At 34.7% G+C, this 19,986-nt stretch overlaps 1 protein-coding gene across 9 annotated transcripts in view; it reads left to right on the top strand.

Annotated features, from left to right (window-relative positions):
- The window catches only part of PKN2 (protein kinase N2), a 194,599-nt gene extending 176,096 nt beyond the window's left edge, over positions 1-18,503 (top strand). For 6 of the 9 annotated variants that reach the window (XM_037826714.1, XM_037826713.1, XM_037826718.1 and 3 more), the window contains 6 exons: positions 186-248; positions 1,412-1,488; positions 11,836-11,978; positions 15,484-15,591; positions 15,801-15,881; positions 15,968-16,171. In XM_037826714.1, coding sequence (XP_037682642.1) covers positions 186-248; positions 1,412-1,488; positions 11,836-11,978; positions 15,484-15,591; positions 15,801-15,881; positions 15,968-16,171 — 676 coding nt within the window. Of the gene's footprint in view, positions 1-185; positions 249-1,411; positions 1,489-10,567; positions 11,756-11,835; positions 11,979-15,483; positions 15,592-15,800; positions 15,882-15,967 lie in introns of those variants that run through there. The other 3 variants (XM_037826711.1, XR_005215312.1, XM_037826719.1) reach the window with 3 other exon arrangements.
- Positions 18,504-19,986: the final 1,483 nt, after the last annotated feature.

The following is a 19,986-nucleotide window of genomic DNA, read 5'->3' as shown; positions in this document are numbered from 1 at the left end:
GAGACTATATTTTTTTCATTTTCATTTCACCCCAATATTTAGTACAATGTCTGGCACACAGTAAGGGCTAAGTAAATATTTGTGAAATTAATTAACAATTGAGTCCTGCTTTGACGCATAATAATATAAACTGTAATCCAAGAGCAGTGAAAGTTATTAAACTTTTGATTTAATTCTTCAAACAGATTTTATGCTGCATGTGTAGTTCTTGGGTTGCAGTATTTACATGAACACAAAATTGTTTATAGGTAAGTAAATTTTTGATACTTTTTAATGGCTGACTTTGCTATGAGTTAGAATTAAAGATAATTAAGAAGGATACTTCATGTTTAAATAGCTTCTTGATTTTCTGCTGCATATAAGTGATCCCTAAAAAAACTTCACACCCCCAATTTGAAAGACAAGTAGGTAACACAGTAATTAAAAGGTGAACTTCTTCATTCCTGATCCTCTGCATACTCCCTAATTAAAATAACCAAATTATGAGTTGATCTTTAACACAATTCACCGATGATATTTATCCTAGTGAATATTTTTCATTCAGCTGATCCATGCAGAAAACCTCTCTAGACCAGTACTACTTCAAAATATGTTCATGAAGAAATAAGTAGCTTGTACAAAATGTAAAACAGCACATTACTTCCTTCATCAAGAAAGTCTGTCTGTCAAGTGAACTAAACAGTGTACTTGGTGACATAGATGATTTATGTACTGGCAATAAGCTTGCTAGCAATTTGTGGATGAGTGAAAAATAGTTCATGGCCCAGCAGCCAGTTTACAGGCCACATTTTGATAGTACTGCTCTAGACCAGACAAAGTAGTGGATTGAGGAACACTACTCAAGACCAAACAGATTATGGGAAGGTCAGTCAGAAGCAGACCATAAATTAGGATTTATTCAAATTTCTAACAGTATTTCCAAGGCTGGTATATTTTACTCAAAGGATAAAACATTTTCCATTAGATTAGTTTATAATCAAATAATATGGATGGGTAGCTTTATATTTTGAATTATTCTCTTAGAAGGTTAACTCTGCCCCATGACACCTTATTTACTATTAGTTTGACAATTCTTTTTCATGGGTGATATATAGACAAACTTCAAACTCAGTCTATATCAGATTATCACAAATTAAAAATTAATAAAACCTGAGTTAAAAGTACTTTATGCTTTAAAGATAGATAAATAGAACATTCTTTTCTATGAAAGAGGAAAATTATTCAGAAACTATTACGCAGAGCAATAAACTTGCCAAAAGGAAGAAAAATGAGCATTTGTAATATAGTATTTAAGTTTCAATCCATGATTTGTAAAACCAGTTTTTAGTAAAGATAGGGCTCCTGTTGAAATGATATTTTTGCTACACTATCTACTGATTTTATTGATTTTTTTTTTTTCCGTTCTGAACAGAGATTTGAAATTGGATAACTTATTGCTAGATACAGAGGGCTTTGTGAAAATTGCTGATTTTGGTCTTTGCAAAGAAGGTAATTGGATGTTTTAAAGTTCCTTTTCTAAGAGATTACTAATTCTTTGTATTTTGGTAGTTTTCAAGTTTGTCTTTGAAAGCAAAATGTATTTTTAAACTTTATTCTCCAGTAAGACAGTGTGGATTGTTCATGTAACCTAATTACCAAATTATTAAGAATTTATTCTGTGACTATCAGTAAAATTATGTTCCAGAAATCATAGTATAATACTGAGATTCTCTTTCTATGATTAATAATTTTGTTACTACTGTAAGAAAGCATTGTTTAAGCATTAATTGTTTATTCTGCCAGGACTGTACAGAGTGAATTATATAGGACTAATCTCCAGCTTTTTAAAAATGTTAACATTTTTAAATAGAAAAAGTATATATATATATCCATTTATATGTATATATATAAAGAATAGTTCTATGTATTCAAAAGTAGTTAAAGTTGGGGAAATTTGAAATCACAGATAGCATAAAAAAGTGTAAGGTGACTTAAGCACCAGACAGTCCTACATTTTGAATCCTAGCTTTGCCACTCATTTGTTTATGTTTACTTTGGACAGATTACTTTTAGCCTCTTTGAGTCTATTTCCTCAGCTATAAAATGGATATAATTGCTCCTGTTTAGGAATACTATAAGAATTAGAGATAAGTATCTGTCACAATGCCCAAAATATAGTTATTAGGTATTCGTCTTTTTATTGCATTTTTATTGAGATATATTTGCATAACATACAATCCTTCAGATGTACAATCAGTTGTTCATAATTGTGCATTGATCACCACCATCAATCTTTGAGCATTTTCATTATTCCAAAAAATAAAATAAAAATTAGAAGAAAAAAGAACATCCAAGACATTCCATTCCCCTCTTCCCCCTATTGTTCATTTATTTTTTTTCATACTCATTCATTGTTTTTTTTTAACTTTATCAAAAAATTTTTTAATAAACAATAAAAAAAACATGTCAAAACCAAAACAAATGAATAAGAAAAAACAAATAACCTAAAATAACTACACTGCTTCCAGTATGTTGCTACCCTACACCAAGAAAATAAACAGACTAACCCAACAAAGGAATAAGAAAAGCAAATAACCTAAAATAACTACATTTCTGTGAACTTGTTCCTACCATATCCCCAGAAATTAGCAAACCATAGTCATTTCTGAGCATCCCCAGAACATTAAGTTTACCCTCTATAACTTATTTGTTCTATTAGATTATCATTCCCCCTTCACTATTTGCTGTCTATCGCTAGGTCCCCTACATTCTACAATATAAACCATTTATTTTACATTTTTCACAGTGTTCATATTAGTGGTAACATACAATGTTTCTCTTTTTGTGCCTGGCTTATTTCGCTCAGCATTATGTCTTCAAGGTTCATTTATGTTGTCAAATGTTTTACAACATTGTTCCTTCTTACTGCTGCATAGTATTCCATCGTGTGTATATACCACATTTTGTTTATCCACTCATCTGTTGAAGGACATTTGGGTTGTTTCCATCTCTTGGCAATTGTGAATATTGCTGCTGTGAACATTGGCGTGCAGGTATCTGTTCGTGTCACTGCTTTCAGATCTTCCAGATATATACTGATAAGTGTAATTTCTGGATCGAAGGGTAACTATATCTAATTTTCTAAGGAAGCACCAGACTGTCTTCCAGATTGTCTGTACCATTATACAGTCCCACCAACAATGAATAAGAGTCCCAATTTCTCCACATCCTCTCCAGCATTTGTAGTTTCCTATTTGTTTAATGGCAGCCAGTCTAATTGGTGTGGGATGATATCTCTTTGTGGTCTTAATTTCCATGTCCCTAATAGCTAGTGGAGCTGAACATTTTTTCATGTGTTTTTTTTGGCCATTCCTATTTCCTCTTCAGAGAACTGTCTCTTCATAGCTTTTGTCCATTTTATAATTAGGCTGTCTGTACTATTGTTGTTGAGTTGTAGGATTTCTTTATATATGGAAGATATTAGTCTTTTGTCGGATACATGGTTTCCAAATATTTTTTTCCCATTGAGTTGGCTGCTGCTTCTCCTTTTTGAAAGATTCCTTTGAGGTACAAAAACTTTTAAGTTTGAGGAGTCCCCATTTATCTGTTTTTTCTTTTGTTGCTTGTGCTTTGGGTGTAAGGTCTAGGAAGTGACCTCCTAATACAAGGTCTTAAAGATGTTTCCCTACCTTATCTTCTAGGAGTTTTATGGTACTGTCTCTTATATTGAAGTCTTTCATCCATTTTGAATGAATTTTTCAGTAGGATATGAGGTAGGGGTCCTCTTTCATTCTTTTGAATTTAGATATCCAGCTCTCCGAGACCCATTTGTTGAATAGACTGTTATGTCCCAGTTCAGTGGTTTTGGGGGCCTTATCAAAGATCAGTCACCTGTAGATCTGGGAGTCTATCTCTGAATTCTCAGTTCGATTCCATTGATCAATATGTCTATCTTTGTGCCAGTACCATGCTGTTTTGGCTACTGTGGCTTTATAATAAGCTTCAAAGTCAAGGAGGTAAGTCCTCCCACTTCGTTTTTCTTTTTAGAATGTTTCTAACAATTCGAGGCATCTTCCCCTTCCAAATAAATTTGATAGCTGGGCAGAGAGAAGATGGAAGCATAGAGAGGAGTGGAAGCTAAGTAGTCCCCCTGAAACAACTGAAAAAAAACAGAAACAACTAATGAATGATCGGAATAACTGTGGGGGGGGGCGGGCAGACAAGACCATCCACTCATCATACACCAACCTGAATTGGGACAAATGCCCAAGATCACAGCATAAAATCTGTAAGTAAAACCTGCGGATCCAAGTCGTGAGACCCCCTCCCCCCTAGCCCGAGCTGCAAAGCCTCGTGGTGCCAGAGAGAAGCTCTCTCCCAGCAAGCAAATATAGCTCAGCTGAGCTCCAACTGGGGTTTTAAGTAGCGAGTGTGAACTGCTCACTACAGGTATGAATCCCCAAAAAATAGACAGAGGCCTTGGGTGACAACTGACCTTGGAGAGCTGGAGGGTCGCCTTGGACTAGTTCTGAAGAGGACTATCTGTTTCTTGTTTGGCTCAGTGGAGAAAGCCCCAGGCATTTTCAGTTCCCAGTGCTGTGACTCAGAGAAGGGTGGAGATAGCATAAGCAGAGAGAGAGACCATTGAAATGCTAATGACCTCCCCCTAAGGGATCTGTCTTCTCCAAGAGGAAAGGGGTGGGGCCCTTTCCATTCAGAACCAGACCCCCCAGCCTGGGGGAACACGGCCATACCTCCTCACACCCAAGAATTATAGGCTAAAAAGGAGAAAAAAACGCACGACTTGCAGCCATCTCCCTGGTGGGTGGGGGCACTCCTGCCTGGGGCCGAACCCACAGCACAGAGCTGCACCAAGAAATCCAGTGTGACAGGGAGTCTTTCCTGCAGCACCACTCACACGCCACAATATCAGCCATGGACAGTGGCCTTGAATACACCCACAGCTGATTGTCCCAGAGCTGGGAGGACGGAGCTGTGCGGAAGGGGGAACTTAATGTGTCCCATTCAACCATCTTTGAAGCGGGCTGGGAACGCCCCTGCGCAGCCCAGTGTCCCAGGGCTTCCCTGGAAGCCGGCGCACACTTGTGACGTGGCACAGCCCTCCCTCAGCAGAGGTCCTGGAAGAGCAAAGCAGGGAAGGGGGAACTGCTTGGAAATCCCAGGGAACCTACGCCAATACCAAGGACTAGGACTTTGGGTCAGCGGCAGAGAACAGCCTTAAATCTCCAGGAACACTTGGGAGGTTTGATTATTAAAGCTGCCCTTCTTCCCTAACCGCTCAGACGCATGCCCCTCATTTGGGGCAGACGGCCCCGACAGCACACCCAAATTAAGTGCACCGAGTGGACCCCACGGGGGTCAGATCCCCACACACCACAAAGACAGGGTTGGGGAGAGCTGACTTGAGGGGACTTGGTGACTCACGGATGCCATCTGCTGGTTGATTGGAGAGAGTGTATGCCACCAAGCTGCAATTCTGAGAAATTAAAGATCAAGTAAAGCAAATACCAAGAGGCCAAAAACAACAGAAAATCTTAAAGCTTATGATAAAACCAGACAATATGGAGAACCCAAACCTAAACACCCAAATCAAAAGATCAGAAGACACACAGTACTTGGCGCAATTAATCAAAGAACTACAAACAGGCAACAAGAGCATGGCACAGGATATAAAAGACATGAAGAAGACCGTGGCACAGGATATAAAAGACATAATGAAGACCCTAGAAGACCATAAAGAAGATACTGCAAGAGTAAATAAAAAAAAATAGAAGATCTTGTGGAAATTAAAGAAACTAGGCGAAATTAATGAGACTCAGGATACTCATAATACAAGATTAGAGGAAGCTGAACAACAACTCAGCCTCCTTGAGGACCACAGAACAGAAAATGAAAGAACCAAAGAAAGAATGGAGAAAAAAATTGAAAAAATAGAAATGGATCTCAGGGATATGATAGATAAAACAAAACATCCAAATTTAAGACTCATTGGTGTCCCAGAAGGGGAAGAGAAGGATGAAGGTCTAGAAAGAGTATTCGAAGAAATTGTTGGGGAAAACGTCCCAAACCTTCTACACAATATAAATACGCAAAGCATAAATGCCCAGCGAACTCCAAATAGAGCAAATCCAAATAAACCCACTCCAAGACATATTCTGATCAGACTGTCAAATACTGAAGAGAAGGAGCAAGTTCTGAAAGCAGCAAGAGAAAAGCAATTCACCACATACAAAGGAAACAACATAAGACTAAGTAGTGACTACTCAGCAGCCACCATGGAGGCAAGAAGGCAGTGGCATGACATATTTAAAATTCTGAGAGAGAAAGTTTTCCAACTAAGAATACTTTATCCAGAAAAACTCTCCTTTAAATTTGAGGGAGAGCTTAAATTTTTCACAGACAACAAATACTGAGAGATTTTGCTAATAAAAGACCTGCCCTACTTCAGATACTAAAGGGAGCCCTACCAACATAGAAACAAAGAAAGAAGAGAGAGATAGAGAGAATTTTAATAGACATATATAGAATATTACATCCCAGGTCAGTGGGACACACATTCTTCTCTAGTGATCATGGATCTTTCTCCGGAATGGACCATATGCTGGGACATAAAAACAAGCCTCAATAAAAAATAATAATAATAATAATAATGAATTTGTTCAAAGCACATTCTCTAACCACAATGGAATACAAATAGAAGTCAATAACCATCAGAGACTTGGAGAATTCACAAACACCTGGAGGATAAAAATGAGGGGGAGATAAAAACATTCCTGGATAATCAAAAGCTGAAGGACTTCATCACCAGTAATCATCCTATAAGAAATGCTAAAGGGTGTTGAGCAAGCTGAAAGGAAGGGACACTAAACAATTGACTGAAACTACATGAAGAAATAAAGATATCCAGTAAAGATCACATGGTAAATATAAATACCAATACCACTGTATTTTTGATTTATAGCTCCACTATTTACTTCCTACAGGATCTAAAATACATAAACTGTAATGATAAATCAGTGGTTTTGGACTCATTGTAAAATAGGTAATTTTAGGCAAGAACTACATAAAGGTGAGGGAATGATGGCGTATAGGAACATAGTTTATGTGTCCTATTGAAATTAAGTTGGTATCAAAGAAAAACAAGATTGTTATAGATTTAAGATGTTAAATTTAATCCCCACGGTAAACACAAAGAAAGTATCAGAGAATATGACCATAGAGATGAAAAGTAGAGTAGGGGTTCTGAGAAGTTGGGGAAGGGGCAATGGGGAGTTAAGAAATGAGTGTAGGGTTTCTGTTTGGGGTGAAGGGAAACTTCTAGAAATGGATGGTGGGAAGGTGATCTCATTGCAACATTCTAAATGTGATTAATCCCACTAATGGAATGCTAGGGAAGGGGTGGAATGGGAAGATTTAGGCTATATGTATGTTTCCACAATTAAAAAAAAAAAAAAAAGTCTAAATAGATGACAGTTAAATGCCAAGGATGATCCTGGATGGGATCTGAGGATGGAGAAGAGGAGGCTCAAAGGGACACAGATGGGACACAAGAAAAAAAAAAGGAAACACAGAATGTAAGCTTTTTATCAATGTTGAATTTCTTGAACTTCTTAGCTGCGCTTAATGAGATTGCATAAAAGAATGTTTTTGTCCATGGGAAAGGTATATGTGAATTGTATTGTTTGTTCAAAGGTATGTGCAGCTTGCTCTCATATGTTCAGAGGACAGAGCAGTAGATGATGGATGATAGGGAAGGAGGGAGGGAGGGAGGGAGAGAGGGAGGGAAAGAAAGAAATGGTGGTGTGACAGGATGTTAAATGTGGTGGATCAGGGTATGATGGAGTTCTATGTATGGGGTTTGTACTATTTTTGCAACTGTTCCTGTTAGATTGAATTTATTTCAAAATAAAATTTATTAAATTAAAAAAAATTGATAGCTTTTCCAAGTCTGCAAAGTAGGTTGTTGGAATTTTGATAGGAATTGCATTGAATCTGTAGATGAGTTTGGGTAGAATTGACATCTTAATGACCTTTAGCCTTCCTATCCATGAACATGGAGTATTTTTCCATCTTTTTAGGTCCCCTTCTGTTTCTTTCAGTAAAGTATGTAGTTTTCTATATATAGGTCTTTTACATCCTTGGTTAAGTTTATTCCTAGGTACTTGATTTTTTTAGTTGCTATTGAGAATGGTATCTTTTTCTTGAGTGTCTCTCACTTAGGTCATTTCTAGTGTATAGAAACATTACTGATTTATATGCCTTAATCTTGTATCCTGCTACTTTGCTAAATTTGTTTATTAGCTCAACTAGCTATGTTGTTGATTTCTCAGGGTTTTCCAGATATACAATCATATCGTCTGCAAATAATGAGTTTACTTCTTCCTTTCCAATTTGCATGCCTTTTTTTTGTCTTGCCAGATTGCTCTGGCTAGCACTTCTAACACAATGTTGAATAACAGTGGTGACAGCAGGCATCCTTGTCTCATTCCTGATCTTAGAGGGAAGGCTTTCATTCTCTCACCACTGAACACTATGTTAGCTGTGTGTTTTTCACATATGCCCTTTATCATATTGAGGAAGTTTCCTTAAGTTCCTACCTTTTGAAGTGTTTTTATCAAAAAGGAATGCTGGATTTTGTCAAATGCTGTTTCAGCATCTATTGAGATGATCATTTGATTTTTCCTTTTTGGTTTGTTAATGTGTTGTATTACATTGATTGATTTTCTTATGTTGAACCATCCTTGCATGCCTTGGATGAACCCCCCTTTGTCATGGTGTATGATTTTTTTAATGTGTCTTTGGATTTGATTTGCAAGTATTTGGTTGAGAATTTTTGCATGTATATTCATTAGGGAGATTGTCCTGTTGTTTTCGTTTCTTGTAGCGTCTTTACTTGGTTTTGGTATTAGATTGATGTTAGCTTCATAAAATGAGTTAGGTAGTGTTCCATTTTCTTCAATGTTTTGGAAGAGTTTAAGTAAGATTAGTGTCAGTTCTTTGTGGAAAGTTTGGTAGAATTCCCAGTTAATAGGTATTCTTAACTTTACTTTTAATACACTGTGTTGTAACTACCTGTTTAATTATCTGTCACCACATCTAAACTGGTAGCTTCTTGTTTCTTATTCATCTTTGTTTCTGTAGCACATAGCACAATGGTTGGTATATCATAAGTATTCAATGATGTAAAATTAATAAGTAGTTAGATTGGTAAACGAGTGAATGAACTATGTAAATAAGTGTCAGTGACCTAATTGCTGAATCCAGTAGTTTTTCTGTTACTGATCTTCTCTGTACTGGACACTGTTGATTTAAATGCTTTTGATTTCAGAGTCGGCCCTTAGCCCACAGTTTTTTACTGTAGTTTTTAACTATCAACTATATGCTAATGACTTCCAAATCTATTAGTTCCTTTCCTATGAGTTCCAAACATACATATCAACTATCAGACAGCTCTAGTTGAATTGTTAACAGGTACCCGGAATGCTGTGCTAACAATACTTTCTTTTCCTCAGGGAGTCTAGTTCTTAGTTGATGGCAACACAATTCCCTCATTCTCCCAATTGGAAAATGTGGAATTATCATGGACTCTATTCACTTCTCTACTTTCTACATTCAGTTATTTATCAAATTCTGCTGATGTTTACCTCCCAAATATTTCTCAAATCTGTCATTTCTCCTCTACCTGCCAACCATCTTCTTCTCTTGACAAGACTACTAAAACAGCATCCTAACTATTCTTTCCTGTCTTTGAAATCAATCTGCCATGCAGTTGCTAGAGTATTAACAGGGCCCATACAAATACAAATCTGACTATAGCACACCGCTGCTGAAAACCTTTCAATGACTAGCATTAATATGAGTAACAGTTTTCTACGTGATCTGCCTCCCTACCTCTCCAGACTGATCTCTAGCTCTCTGCCTAGCACTTTCTGCTCTAGCAACAATTCTTTGTCTCTCTGCCACTATCATCCATCTCAGTTTTATTTGTTAATTAATGTCTAGTCATCCTTCTGAGTCAACCCAGTTGTTAACCCCCCAGACAAGTTACCTGAGGTTTCTTTCCTTTCCCTTTCCCCAATTCTTAAGTGTGCTTTAGGAACCCATCTTCAGTGTTTCCACAATTTCTTGCTCTTACCATATCATTATAAAATTATCAATATGTATCTTTTTTTTTCTGCAGTTTCCTATAAGATCCTTAAAGAAAAGAACTGTGTCTTACTCATCTTTGGGATCCCATCACGTAGTACATAATAGGTACTCAGAAAATATGTATTGAACAACCAGACTTACCAAATATGTTCTTTTTCATTATCATAAATATATAATAGATTATAATAATAATAGCTAACAGTTATTGGGCACTTTCTGTGTGCCAAACACTTTGCCAGATGCTTCATGTGCATGATCTCTTTTAATCCTCCTAACAGTCCTAAAAAGGAAGGTAGTATTATTAATCTCACTATACAGCTGAGGAAACGTAGGCTTAGAGAGGTTAAGTCACTTTCGCAAGTTCTCACAGCTAACAAGTGGCAAAGCTGGATTTATACCTGTGTCTTCATAATTCCAGAGCCTGATAGTAACCAATTCCATGGAGTTTTTCCAATTTGAAGTCCTATCTAATTGGACCTGCTTTCATCTCCTTTAAAAATGTATTGGAATGAATGAAATATGGTAACTATATTGCTATTATATATGCATATCTTTTAAAATTTAGAACTGAGAACTTCTCTAATTCTTTTGGAATGAAATATCCTAATTATATTACTATAATTGACAAAATATATATGCATTACATTTAAATATCTTACATTTTATATTACTGTAGAGTAGTTGTTTCCCATAAGTGTGCCATGTGTAATATTCTCTTCTTGTGGAGATGGTGCAGAATAAAAGTTAAGAAACATAAGTTCTATTTCTGTCTTTGTTAACTTTTTCCCTAATCTTTTCCATGTCAGTTAAAAGGCTTGTGTAGAATTTGTATAGCTATTATATCAACTCTTTTTAAAATAATATTTTATTTAAAAAAACCAGTATGACAGTGATAAAAATTTTTTGCCAAAAAATAATATATATACTGCCACCCTAGTATAGTCAGGCTTTTAGTTACGCCTTTCAAGTCTTGGTCTATAGACATACAAATTATTTGTATTTCTGAGTCATCATATGTACATTCCTTTTTGAACTTAGAGCTTTTCTTTCTAATTCTTTCATAAGATAGCATTTATAACACTTTGGAATACATAGAGACATTATCTTAAATACCTAGAGTGTATTATTGATTAACTAATGGTATTACCAGAGTATGAGGAGCATAGTTTGAAAATCAGTTAACTAAACTACTAATCCCGTATCCCTGTATTATATGACACATTTGATCAACTCCTCATTATCCAAGTATTTGCTTTTTGGTGTTTTCCAAACTGTACTTAATGTTATTTTTATAATGAACTAAATCAACTTATTTAAAAGGTTGAATTGGAATGATAATATAAATTGAAGATCAGAATCAGTTCATTTTGTTGTAACTTCTTAGCAACCCTTGTAAAGTAATGACAAAAGAAAATAAATGACTAAAATGAAACATGGGAATTTTTCTTATTTATTCTCTTCCAATAATTAGAAAGTAGTGTTGTTATTGCACAATTTTCTCTAGAACAATCTTTTCACGTTTTCTTTAAAATTCTTGTGTATGTATGAGTTTATTCTCCATGTACAAATGCACAGCTTTAATTTTGCTTCTCAGGGATATCTTCTAATGATTATGCTAAAGTTTGTATAGCAAGAAATTAGATTTTTTTTTTCTATTAACAAATATTTAAATTTTTCCTTTTTCAGGAATGGGATATGGGGATAGAACAAGCACATTTTGTGGCACCCCTGAATTTCTTGCCCCAGAAGTATTAACAGAAACTTCCTATACAAGAGCTGTAGATTGGTGGGGCCTTGGTGTACTTATATATGAAATGCTTGTTGGTGAGGTAAGCAGTATAAAATAGGTCAGAAAGAGCAGAGGAAAGATGATTGAAAGAACAAAGCATGTCATTTATAAAGCCACCTCATATGTCTCTGGCATAAGTGGAACTTAAGTTTTTGTTTGTAATATACTAATAATAGGCTGTGCTTCTATAGTACCTTCACTGTCTTTTAGATGTTTATATGATCTGTGAAATGCATTACCAATGTTTTGAAAATAGTTTCTTTTATTTCAGTATTGCTGTGATTGTGTTTTATGATTTTAAGACATAATCATATACAACTGATCATTTCTTAGGGAATAGAATAGCAGGAAGACTAACAAAAAGAATGTACTCTTTACCTGTAAAGAAAAGTCACCAAGCTGTACATTGGTCAAAAATAAAATGTTAACTTCAGAAATGGTAGAGCAGAGTCAGAAAGAGTAACCGTTTTTCCCCTCAACTGTTTTCTGTAGATTAACTTGAAGTAAATTTCTGAGGAAACTTAATTTTACACAGAAATTATTACCATTTAGGAAATAGTTTCCCCAGGACCAACAACCTTCCTTGTACATTGAAGACATGAATGAGTTAGTAGCTGAATGAGTGAATGTCCAAAATATTGAATGCCAGAAATTTCTAAAGTTTTGCTCTGTGCTTGTCATTTAGTTGTACTTATCCTGAACAAATAAATGCATGCTAGTTCTTCCAAATGGACAGCCTCTTTTGGTATGTCAAATTGGAGTGGATATGCTGAAAAAGCAGGAAGAGAAATAGCTAACTAAAATAGTGTTTACCTTGTGCTAGGCACTATTCTGTGTGTTTTATAAATATTAGCTCATTTAATTTTACAGCAACCTTATGATGTCAATACTAGTCCTTTGCCGAGATATAGTCCTTTATGGAGACTCAAAAAGGTTAATAACTTGCCTAAAGTTCTGTAAGTCCCAAGAGGTATAGCTGGGACTCCAACTGTTACATTTTTACTTCAGAGCCTGTTTCTAATCCATTATGCTCTGCAACATCCAGGGTATGCTATTGAATCCACCCAGCCATGTTTCTGTTCTTAAGATCAGTGGTCCAAATCTGAATTGTTTACCTCTGTTTAGGAAAGCTGCTACATGGTGTCTTTGAGTAGAAAGATTTATTTTAGGTCTGTTCCACAGAGATCTATCCTCTAAAAGTGCCAAAGTACTCATAAAAGTTGTTTCTGTAAGCTATGGAATATTCAAAGGCCTTTTTCTCCCCTCTTTTTTTTTAAAAACAGTAACATTTTTGTAGCTTTGTTTTTTAAATGTGGTATTCAATTAAATATGAGATTTAGTTACCAGGAATTTTATGTTTGCTTAAAATTCATTCTCCATATTAGAGATGACCTGAAGAAATATAAGTTTATTGCAAAATACTACAGAATTAATAGTATTAATATCCACTTTATTCTAGTTCCTCCTGTTCTAAATCAACTTAAGGATTTGAAGGGACCAAATGAGGAAGCTCCTGTTTCATATTTTTCGAAAGAGCTTCTAATTGAGCTTTTAATTACCTGGGAGATAAAAGACAGTGAGCCCTACTATTCCTTCACAATTGCTTTTTTGCAATTTCATTTCTCCTTAGCACCTCTACAAGATGGAATTTGGGGAAAGAACTAAACTTAAAACTTATCAGTCCACTTTCTTATTTTATAGCATTGATAAAATTTTGGTGATAGCATGTTTTTTTTTAACTGTGATAATAGTAAAATTTAGCTGAAGTTTATATCTAATGTTTCTGTTATTACAAATAATTGTACACTACCCGAATGTATCATGCATTTTCAAATTTGTGTTTGTATACTTCTACTAGTTTTGAGGACTGGAAAGACTCCAGGAATAAGCTAATATACCAGGTCTTCTTTTCCTTGTGCCAAAACAGAGTGAAGGTTTCAGAAACTTTACAAGTAACTCTTGGAAACTGGATTTAGATACTATGAATGTTGACATCTGAACAGACTATTGGATTCTTATTATATGTGCTTAAAACACATTTGTTAGCCTTCTGTTGTTAACTCTGTTAGCTTATAATCTATTTATAGAAACAAGGTACTTGAACATTTTTGCAAATATGTAGATGTCTCTTTGCTATTCAGAGATTTGTAGAATGACAGTTTTTAAGAGACAACAGTTCTCTGTATTACCACTTAAAACCCAGATTAAAATCCTTGCAAAATAGAATTTTCCCCTGACTTCAATTCCAGAAAGAAATTAGATTGTTCCACATAGTAGGCACTTTTAATGAGTGACATATACAAGTTTTGGTAACTGAAAGGTTTGAAAATTGCTTGGTTACAAGCAATAAGATTGGAAGCTCAGACTTAGGAAGTTGGGTTCTGAATTGAACTGCACAGCTTCTTCTGTCAAAGATCCCTCGCTTTCCAATGATACTGCCTTCTGCTTGGCTCTTATTCTTTGCTACCTTACAGGAGACTGGCAGCCAAATCAAACCTAACAAGGCTAAATAAGCCTGTATTTCTCCAACAGCCAATGATAAAATAGGGTTAGAGATACTGAATTCACTTTATAACTCTTTTCAGTCATTTTAAGGTATTAAGTGATACCTAGTTATTTGTTTTCTGAGATATGAAAATAATTAAATGCAAAGCCATCTGAAATTCTGAAGAAATAAGTCACATTTAACAGCCAGGTATTCAGCATAGTTGAGAATTGATCCTTTCGTGCATCATATTGTTACACAGAGCATAATGTAGCTACTTTTTTATAACTCAGGCTCATTATAGTCATTATGAGCAAAGATTTTACTGTAGTGCTTACTGAAATGCACCAAGACCTATTGTGGTATATAGAGCATTAAATATGCTTGGAAGTGTGTGCTTTTTGAGTTCCTGAGTCGACTTTTAAGAGTTTTTCAGTCTAATTTTCTTGGCAGCTGTGTCTTGGTACCATCATCATGCTGCTAATCTTTGATTGTTTTACCACCATTAATTTGCTTTAAAATCCAAAGTACATCCATAACTAATGTATTTCCACAAACTGTGCTTGCTTCTGTAGTAACACATTACCATATTTAAGTTAACCATTTTCTGTCTTTATGCAAGATTGAGCTTCTTGGGGATTCTGTTTATTATCTGAATATTCCCCACTGTCTACTAGGCACTCTAAATATTGACTATTTGGCCAGATAGAAAAGTGACTGGAATAAAATGGAATAGAGCAGAATGAAATGGAATGGAATGAAATGAAGTGATATATGATATGATATGATACGTTATGATATGAACAACTTTGTTAGAAGGGACTGTAAAATAAATTTAAAGGGGATTTTCAGTAAGAGCATATGGCATAGCATCTGGGTAGAGATAAATGCCTGTTGTGACTTCATGAAGCCCTTTTATGTCTGTTGTTTTACTGGGTTTGTGTTGGGGGGAGGGGTTTGGCTTTCCCCACCCACTATCTGGTTCTTCATTGTACTTTGAGTGGGTGTGATTTTAATATATTGAAACTCATTTTTACTTACTCAAAGATATTTCTTCCAGTCTCCTTTTCCTGGTGATGATGAAGAGGAGGTTTTTGACAGTATTGTAAATGATGAAGTGAGGTATCCAAGGTTCTTATCTACAGAAGCCATTTCAATAATGAGAAGGGTAAGAATTAATGGTTTATAAACTACTTAAATTTTTTCATATTAAAGGAAATTTCCCAGTAGAAGTTTTAAGTTGTTTTTCAGTTCACAAATGTTGCATGGTTCAGACTGACACATACAACCAGATAAATAAATCTTTGAAAGTTATGAGAATCTTTATAAATGAAATTTCTAATTTTATTTTAACTTTTCTACTTCAAATTATGTTAGCTGTTAAGAAGAAATCCTGAGCGACGCCTGGGAGCTGGTGAGAAAGATGCAGAAGATGTGAAAAAGCACCCATTTTACCGGGTTAGTATGAAAGTTTAAGTTTTATATGAAATTGGAGCAATTAGGAGTAAGAAACTAAACTGGTCATTTCATGTTTTATGATCCAGCTAATTGATTGGAGTGCTCTGATGGACAAAAAAGTAAAGCCACCATTTGTACCTACCATTAGAGGACGGGAAGATGTTAGTAATTTTGATGATGAATTTACCTCAGAAGCACCTATTCTGACTCCACCTCGAGAACCAAGGATACTTTCAGAAGAGGAGCAAGAAATGTTCACTGATTTTGACTACATTGCTGATTGGTGTTAAGTTACTAAACACTGTGAAACCAAGCAGACTGACTCACAAGAAGACCTCTTAAGAAGAGCAAATCTTATTCGCTTTCTGTGCCATCCATAACTTCAGAGGCTTTTTGTTTTTTGTTTAACACATGAAGATTTGCTTAAAAGTACTATCATAATATCTTCTCCAAAAGTGGCTTCTCAATGTATTTTCATTGTAAATCTGAGCACTGGAAACCACGTCATGGAGTTTAAACTGCATGAACATCGGCCATGAAAAGGTCTATCATGAATACTTTTGAATCAATAGTCTATTTTTTAAAAAAGAAAGAAAAACACTCTTCTACAGTACCTAGCTTTGCCATATGTCTGCCTTAAGTGGAAGAAAGATTAATCAGTTAACTCACTTAGCTGTGTTTTACAAAAAGAAAAAAAGGGCTTGGAATGCTAATACTATTCACGTGTGATTTTGTTTGAATAAGGCAAATGCTCTTATTTTTTTAAAGAAATTATGTTAAAATCAAAAAATGTAGTTGCAGTTTGAGCACATTTTGGGCTTGATTTTTTAAAAAAAACAATGAATTGATGCCTTGTTTTATAAATTTTCTATATTTATTAAGGAGAAAATGTTTTTATTGCCTTATCTTTACCAACCATGTAACAGATCCTCATAGCTGACCAACAGAGCTACTTGCCAAACAATTTTTTGTTTATAATAATTCAGAGACAAGCAGAAACAACTAAACATCAGCATTGACTTAAACTTTTAAAAACAAAAACTTTTGATCACCTGAACCAAGATGTTATATTACCTGTATGCATTCCCAAAGACTAGATGCTCATGTATGTTCAGTTATGTCTTCTTCCAAAATCAGTGAACTGATTACCCCCTTTTGATATTTGTTCTACACTTATCAACTTAGTTCATCTTGTTCTTGTGTCTGCTGTAGAAGGTAACTATATCTTTGTTAAACCATAGGGACTGTCATTGTATACATGCTGTGAACATGTATATGTGCAAGTTGTAATGTATTCTGTGTTGTAGGCTTATTATTTAATTTCACCACTTCATCACTTTTGTACAGTGGCCAAGCAGACACCTCAGACTCCAGCATTTACGTGAAGTGCATTTGTACATTTAGGCCACTGGATCCAGATTTTATATTGGCAGTTTCTGAGGGTAAAAGCAATATATTGTAACAGAATGTATAAATATTTTTGATAAAACAGTCTATATTTTATAAAATTATTATAACACTAAAACTGTACCTCAAAAGTCTTACAAATAATTTGATCAAATTGTGTTTTAGAACTCTTTGGAGGGACTATTTGTGGCTTTTAAAAATACTCTTAAAGGAAAGTCTTTTGCCAACTATGTCTTTCCACTTGCTGTGAGGTGTTTGTTTCCCCCCTCTAGTCCAAGACTTCACTATTTTTCCTTAGTAACATCTTTGATCCTGTGCTTAGCATGTTAGGGTCATCATACCTCAGGAATACCAACTTGTTAACTAACCATTTTGAATTAATCATTTAATCACACTGAGCTCATCTCTTAAAAATTGTTCAAGTTTATATCCTATGAGAAACATGAAAGCACACTTATTTTAGAGAGTTGAGTGAAAACGTTTATCAATATTTTAGCTTTGCCAGAGTATATTGTTGTGTTTTGTTGTACTCCGAAAAACAATTCAAATTGTTCAAAGATAATTCGTAGTACCTCTGAAACTGATTATTACCCAAGATCCTAGAGGAAAAATCTTGTAGAAAGAGTGAGCAATATACTATGTAAAGTTACTTTAAAATTCCAATTAACTTCCTTGAAAAAGGACAATAGAAGAACTTAGCTTAATTGTCTGTTTTTAACTTAAACAGTGTTAACAACAACATTTTTTTAAAAACACTAAATACTTTTGAGGTACAGTCTGCTCACCTTTTTTGGTTCTAAATTGCATACAAAGCAATGTCTAAAATAGGCTTTTAGCATTAAAAACTGACACAGCATTTTGTAACTACACAGTGTACAGAATTTTTTTTAATTGAAGTCAATCACTAAAAAAATTAGAGGGCAGGGTATATTCACACAATTAAGCTGAAGAAAGCACTAATTTTCCTGTAGTTTTTAAAATATATATATATATTTTAGTCAGATTTAAAACTTTAAACTAGAGTGTAAATATATTTTGCTGTTACTGTATGTGTAAGTGACTGCTCAAGCACTTTGTAAGGAAATTAGGATATTTTGGAATGGTACACTATGCATTCAAATGAAATGTGCCTTTAACTATGTCATTCTAAAAAAAAAAGTGTTTTTTTGCAGTCATAAATTTACCACAAATGCACAAATTAAAGTTTAAACAGATTGTAATTTGTAACTTTGGTTTTATATATTATTTCCTTTTATAAACTTCCTCTTGATCAAAATCTGCATTAGCTTTACTATCTTCAGGATCACAAAGACTGATTAACTTCAGTTAGCCTTCTTGCAAATACTTTATCCTGAGGAAAGGCTGAAGATTCAGGGCAAATTGTACACTTGACTGGGGATAACAGAGAAAGTTTATATTCTACTCTGTATGGTCAGTAGCTTCTTTCATTCAACAGATATTTATGGAATGCCTACTGAGTGCTAGACACTGAGGATAGCAAGATGAAAAAAGCCAACCAAGTCTTCATAAATGAAGAACAGCATGCATTAATGCTATCGAAAATGGAAACAGTAGTATGTTTGAAGTTAACTTATTTTATTTTAGAAGGTGAATTTTCAAAAAATAGGCAAATTAATGAAACAATACTAGCTATTGTATAGTCATCTCATACAAAAATTTTAAGTGGAATATTTGGGACCTACAAAATGATCCATGCTATCCCTGTCACATAAATTGAGATTGAAATAGAAATCTCCTTTACATGCTGACTGTGTAAAAGCTACCTTATAGATTCAAATCTAAAACTGTTTTTGGAGGCAATGTCTATCTTCAAAGTGCCACTGAAGAGCAAGTATGAGAAAGCCAGAGGACCAAAGGGCAATCCGTGAATCATAATCTTAATTTTAATTTAGAACTCTTACTTACCTACTAGCCATCTTTTGAGTTTTAAGTGTTTCCTCAGATATTGACCTTACACACTAATCTGAGGAATAGAGACTTAGCAAAAATTATCATTAAAAAATAAATTATATATACATACATTTGTGTGTGTCTGTATAATTAAGAGGTAAGTATTTAAATGGCTTCTAAATTTAATTGTCAAAACTTTTGCTTAATTTCTGCTTCCAGTATTATGACTAATTAGAAGCTGTGAGGGACCCTACTGTTCTTCCCAACCCCTGATAAGCCACATAATTTAAGGAATTGCTCTTAACATTAAAAATATAGGATCTTGAAGATGACTGTATAACTATATAGCTTACACAATGTGACCTTGTGATTGTGAAAACCTTGTGGCTCATCCTCCCTTTATCCAGTGGACAGATGAGTAGAAAAATAGGGACAAAAAATTAAATGAATAAGGGGGGGTAGGATGTTTGAGTGTTCTTTACTTTTGTTTTTGTTTTTATTCTTATTTTTATTTTTTAGAGTAATGAAAATGTTCAAATACTGATTGGGGTGATGAATGCACAACTATATGATGATATTGTGAACAATTGATTATACACTTTGGATGATTATATAGTATATAATGATATCCCAATAAAATTGCAGGAAAAAAAAGTAAAAGATCAGGAATTGTAGGAAGATAGAGTAGGAAGCTCCGGATATCAGTCCCTCCACCAGGAGAACTATTAAATATGCAGGAATTTTCTGAATCAACTATTTCAAAACTCCAGACTCCAGTATAACACTG

The sequence above is a fragment of the Choloepus didactylus genome, chromosome 2 (assembly GCF_015220235.1).
Source record: "Choloepus didactylus isolate mChoDid1 chromosome 2, mChoDid1.pri, whole genome shotgun sequence".
Classification (NCBI taxonomy): Eukaryota; Metazoa; Chordata; class Mammalia; order Pilosa; family Megalonychidae; genus Choloepus; species Choloepus didactylus.
This window is presented reverse-complemented; position numbering and strand designations above follow the sequence as displayed.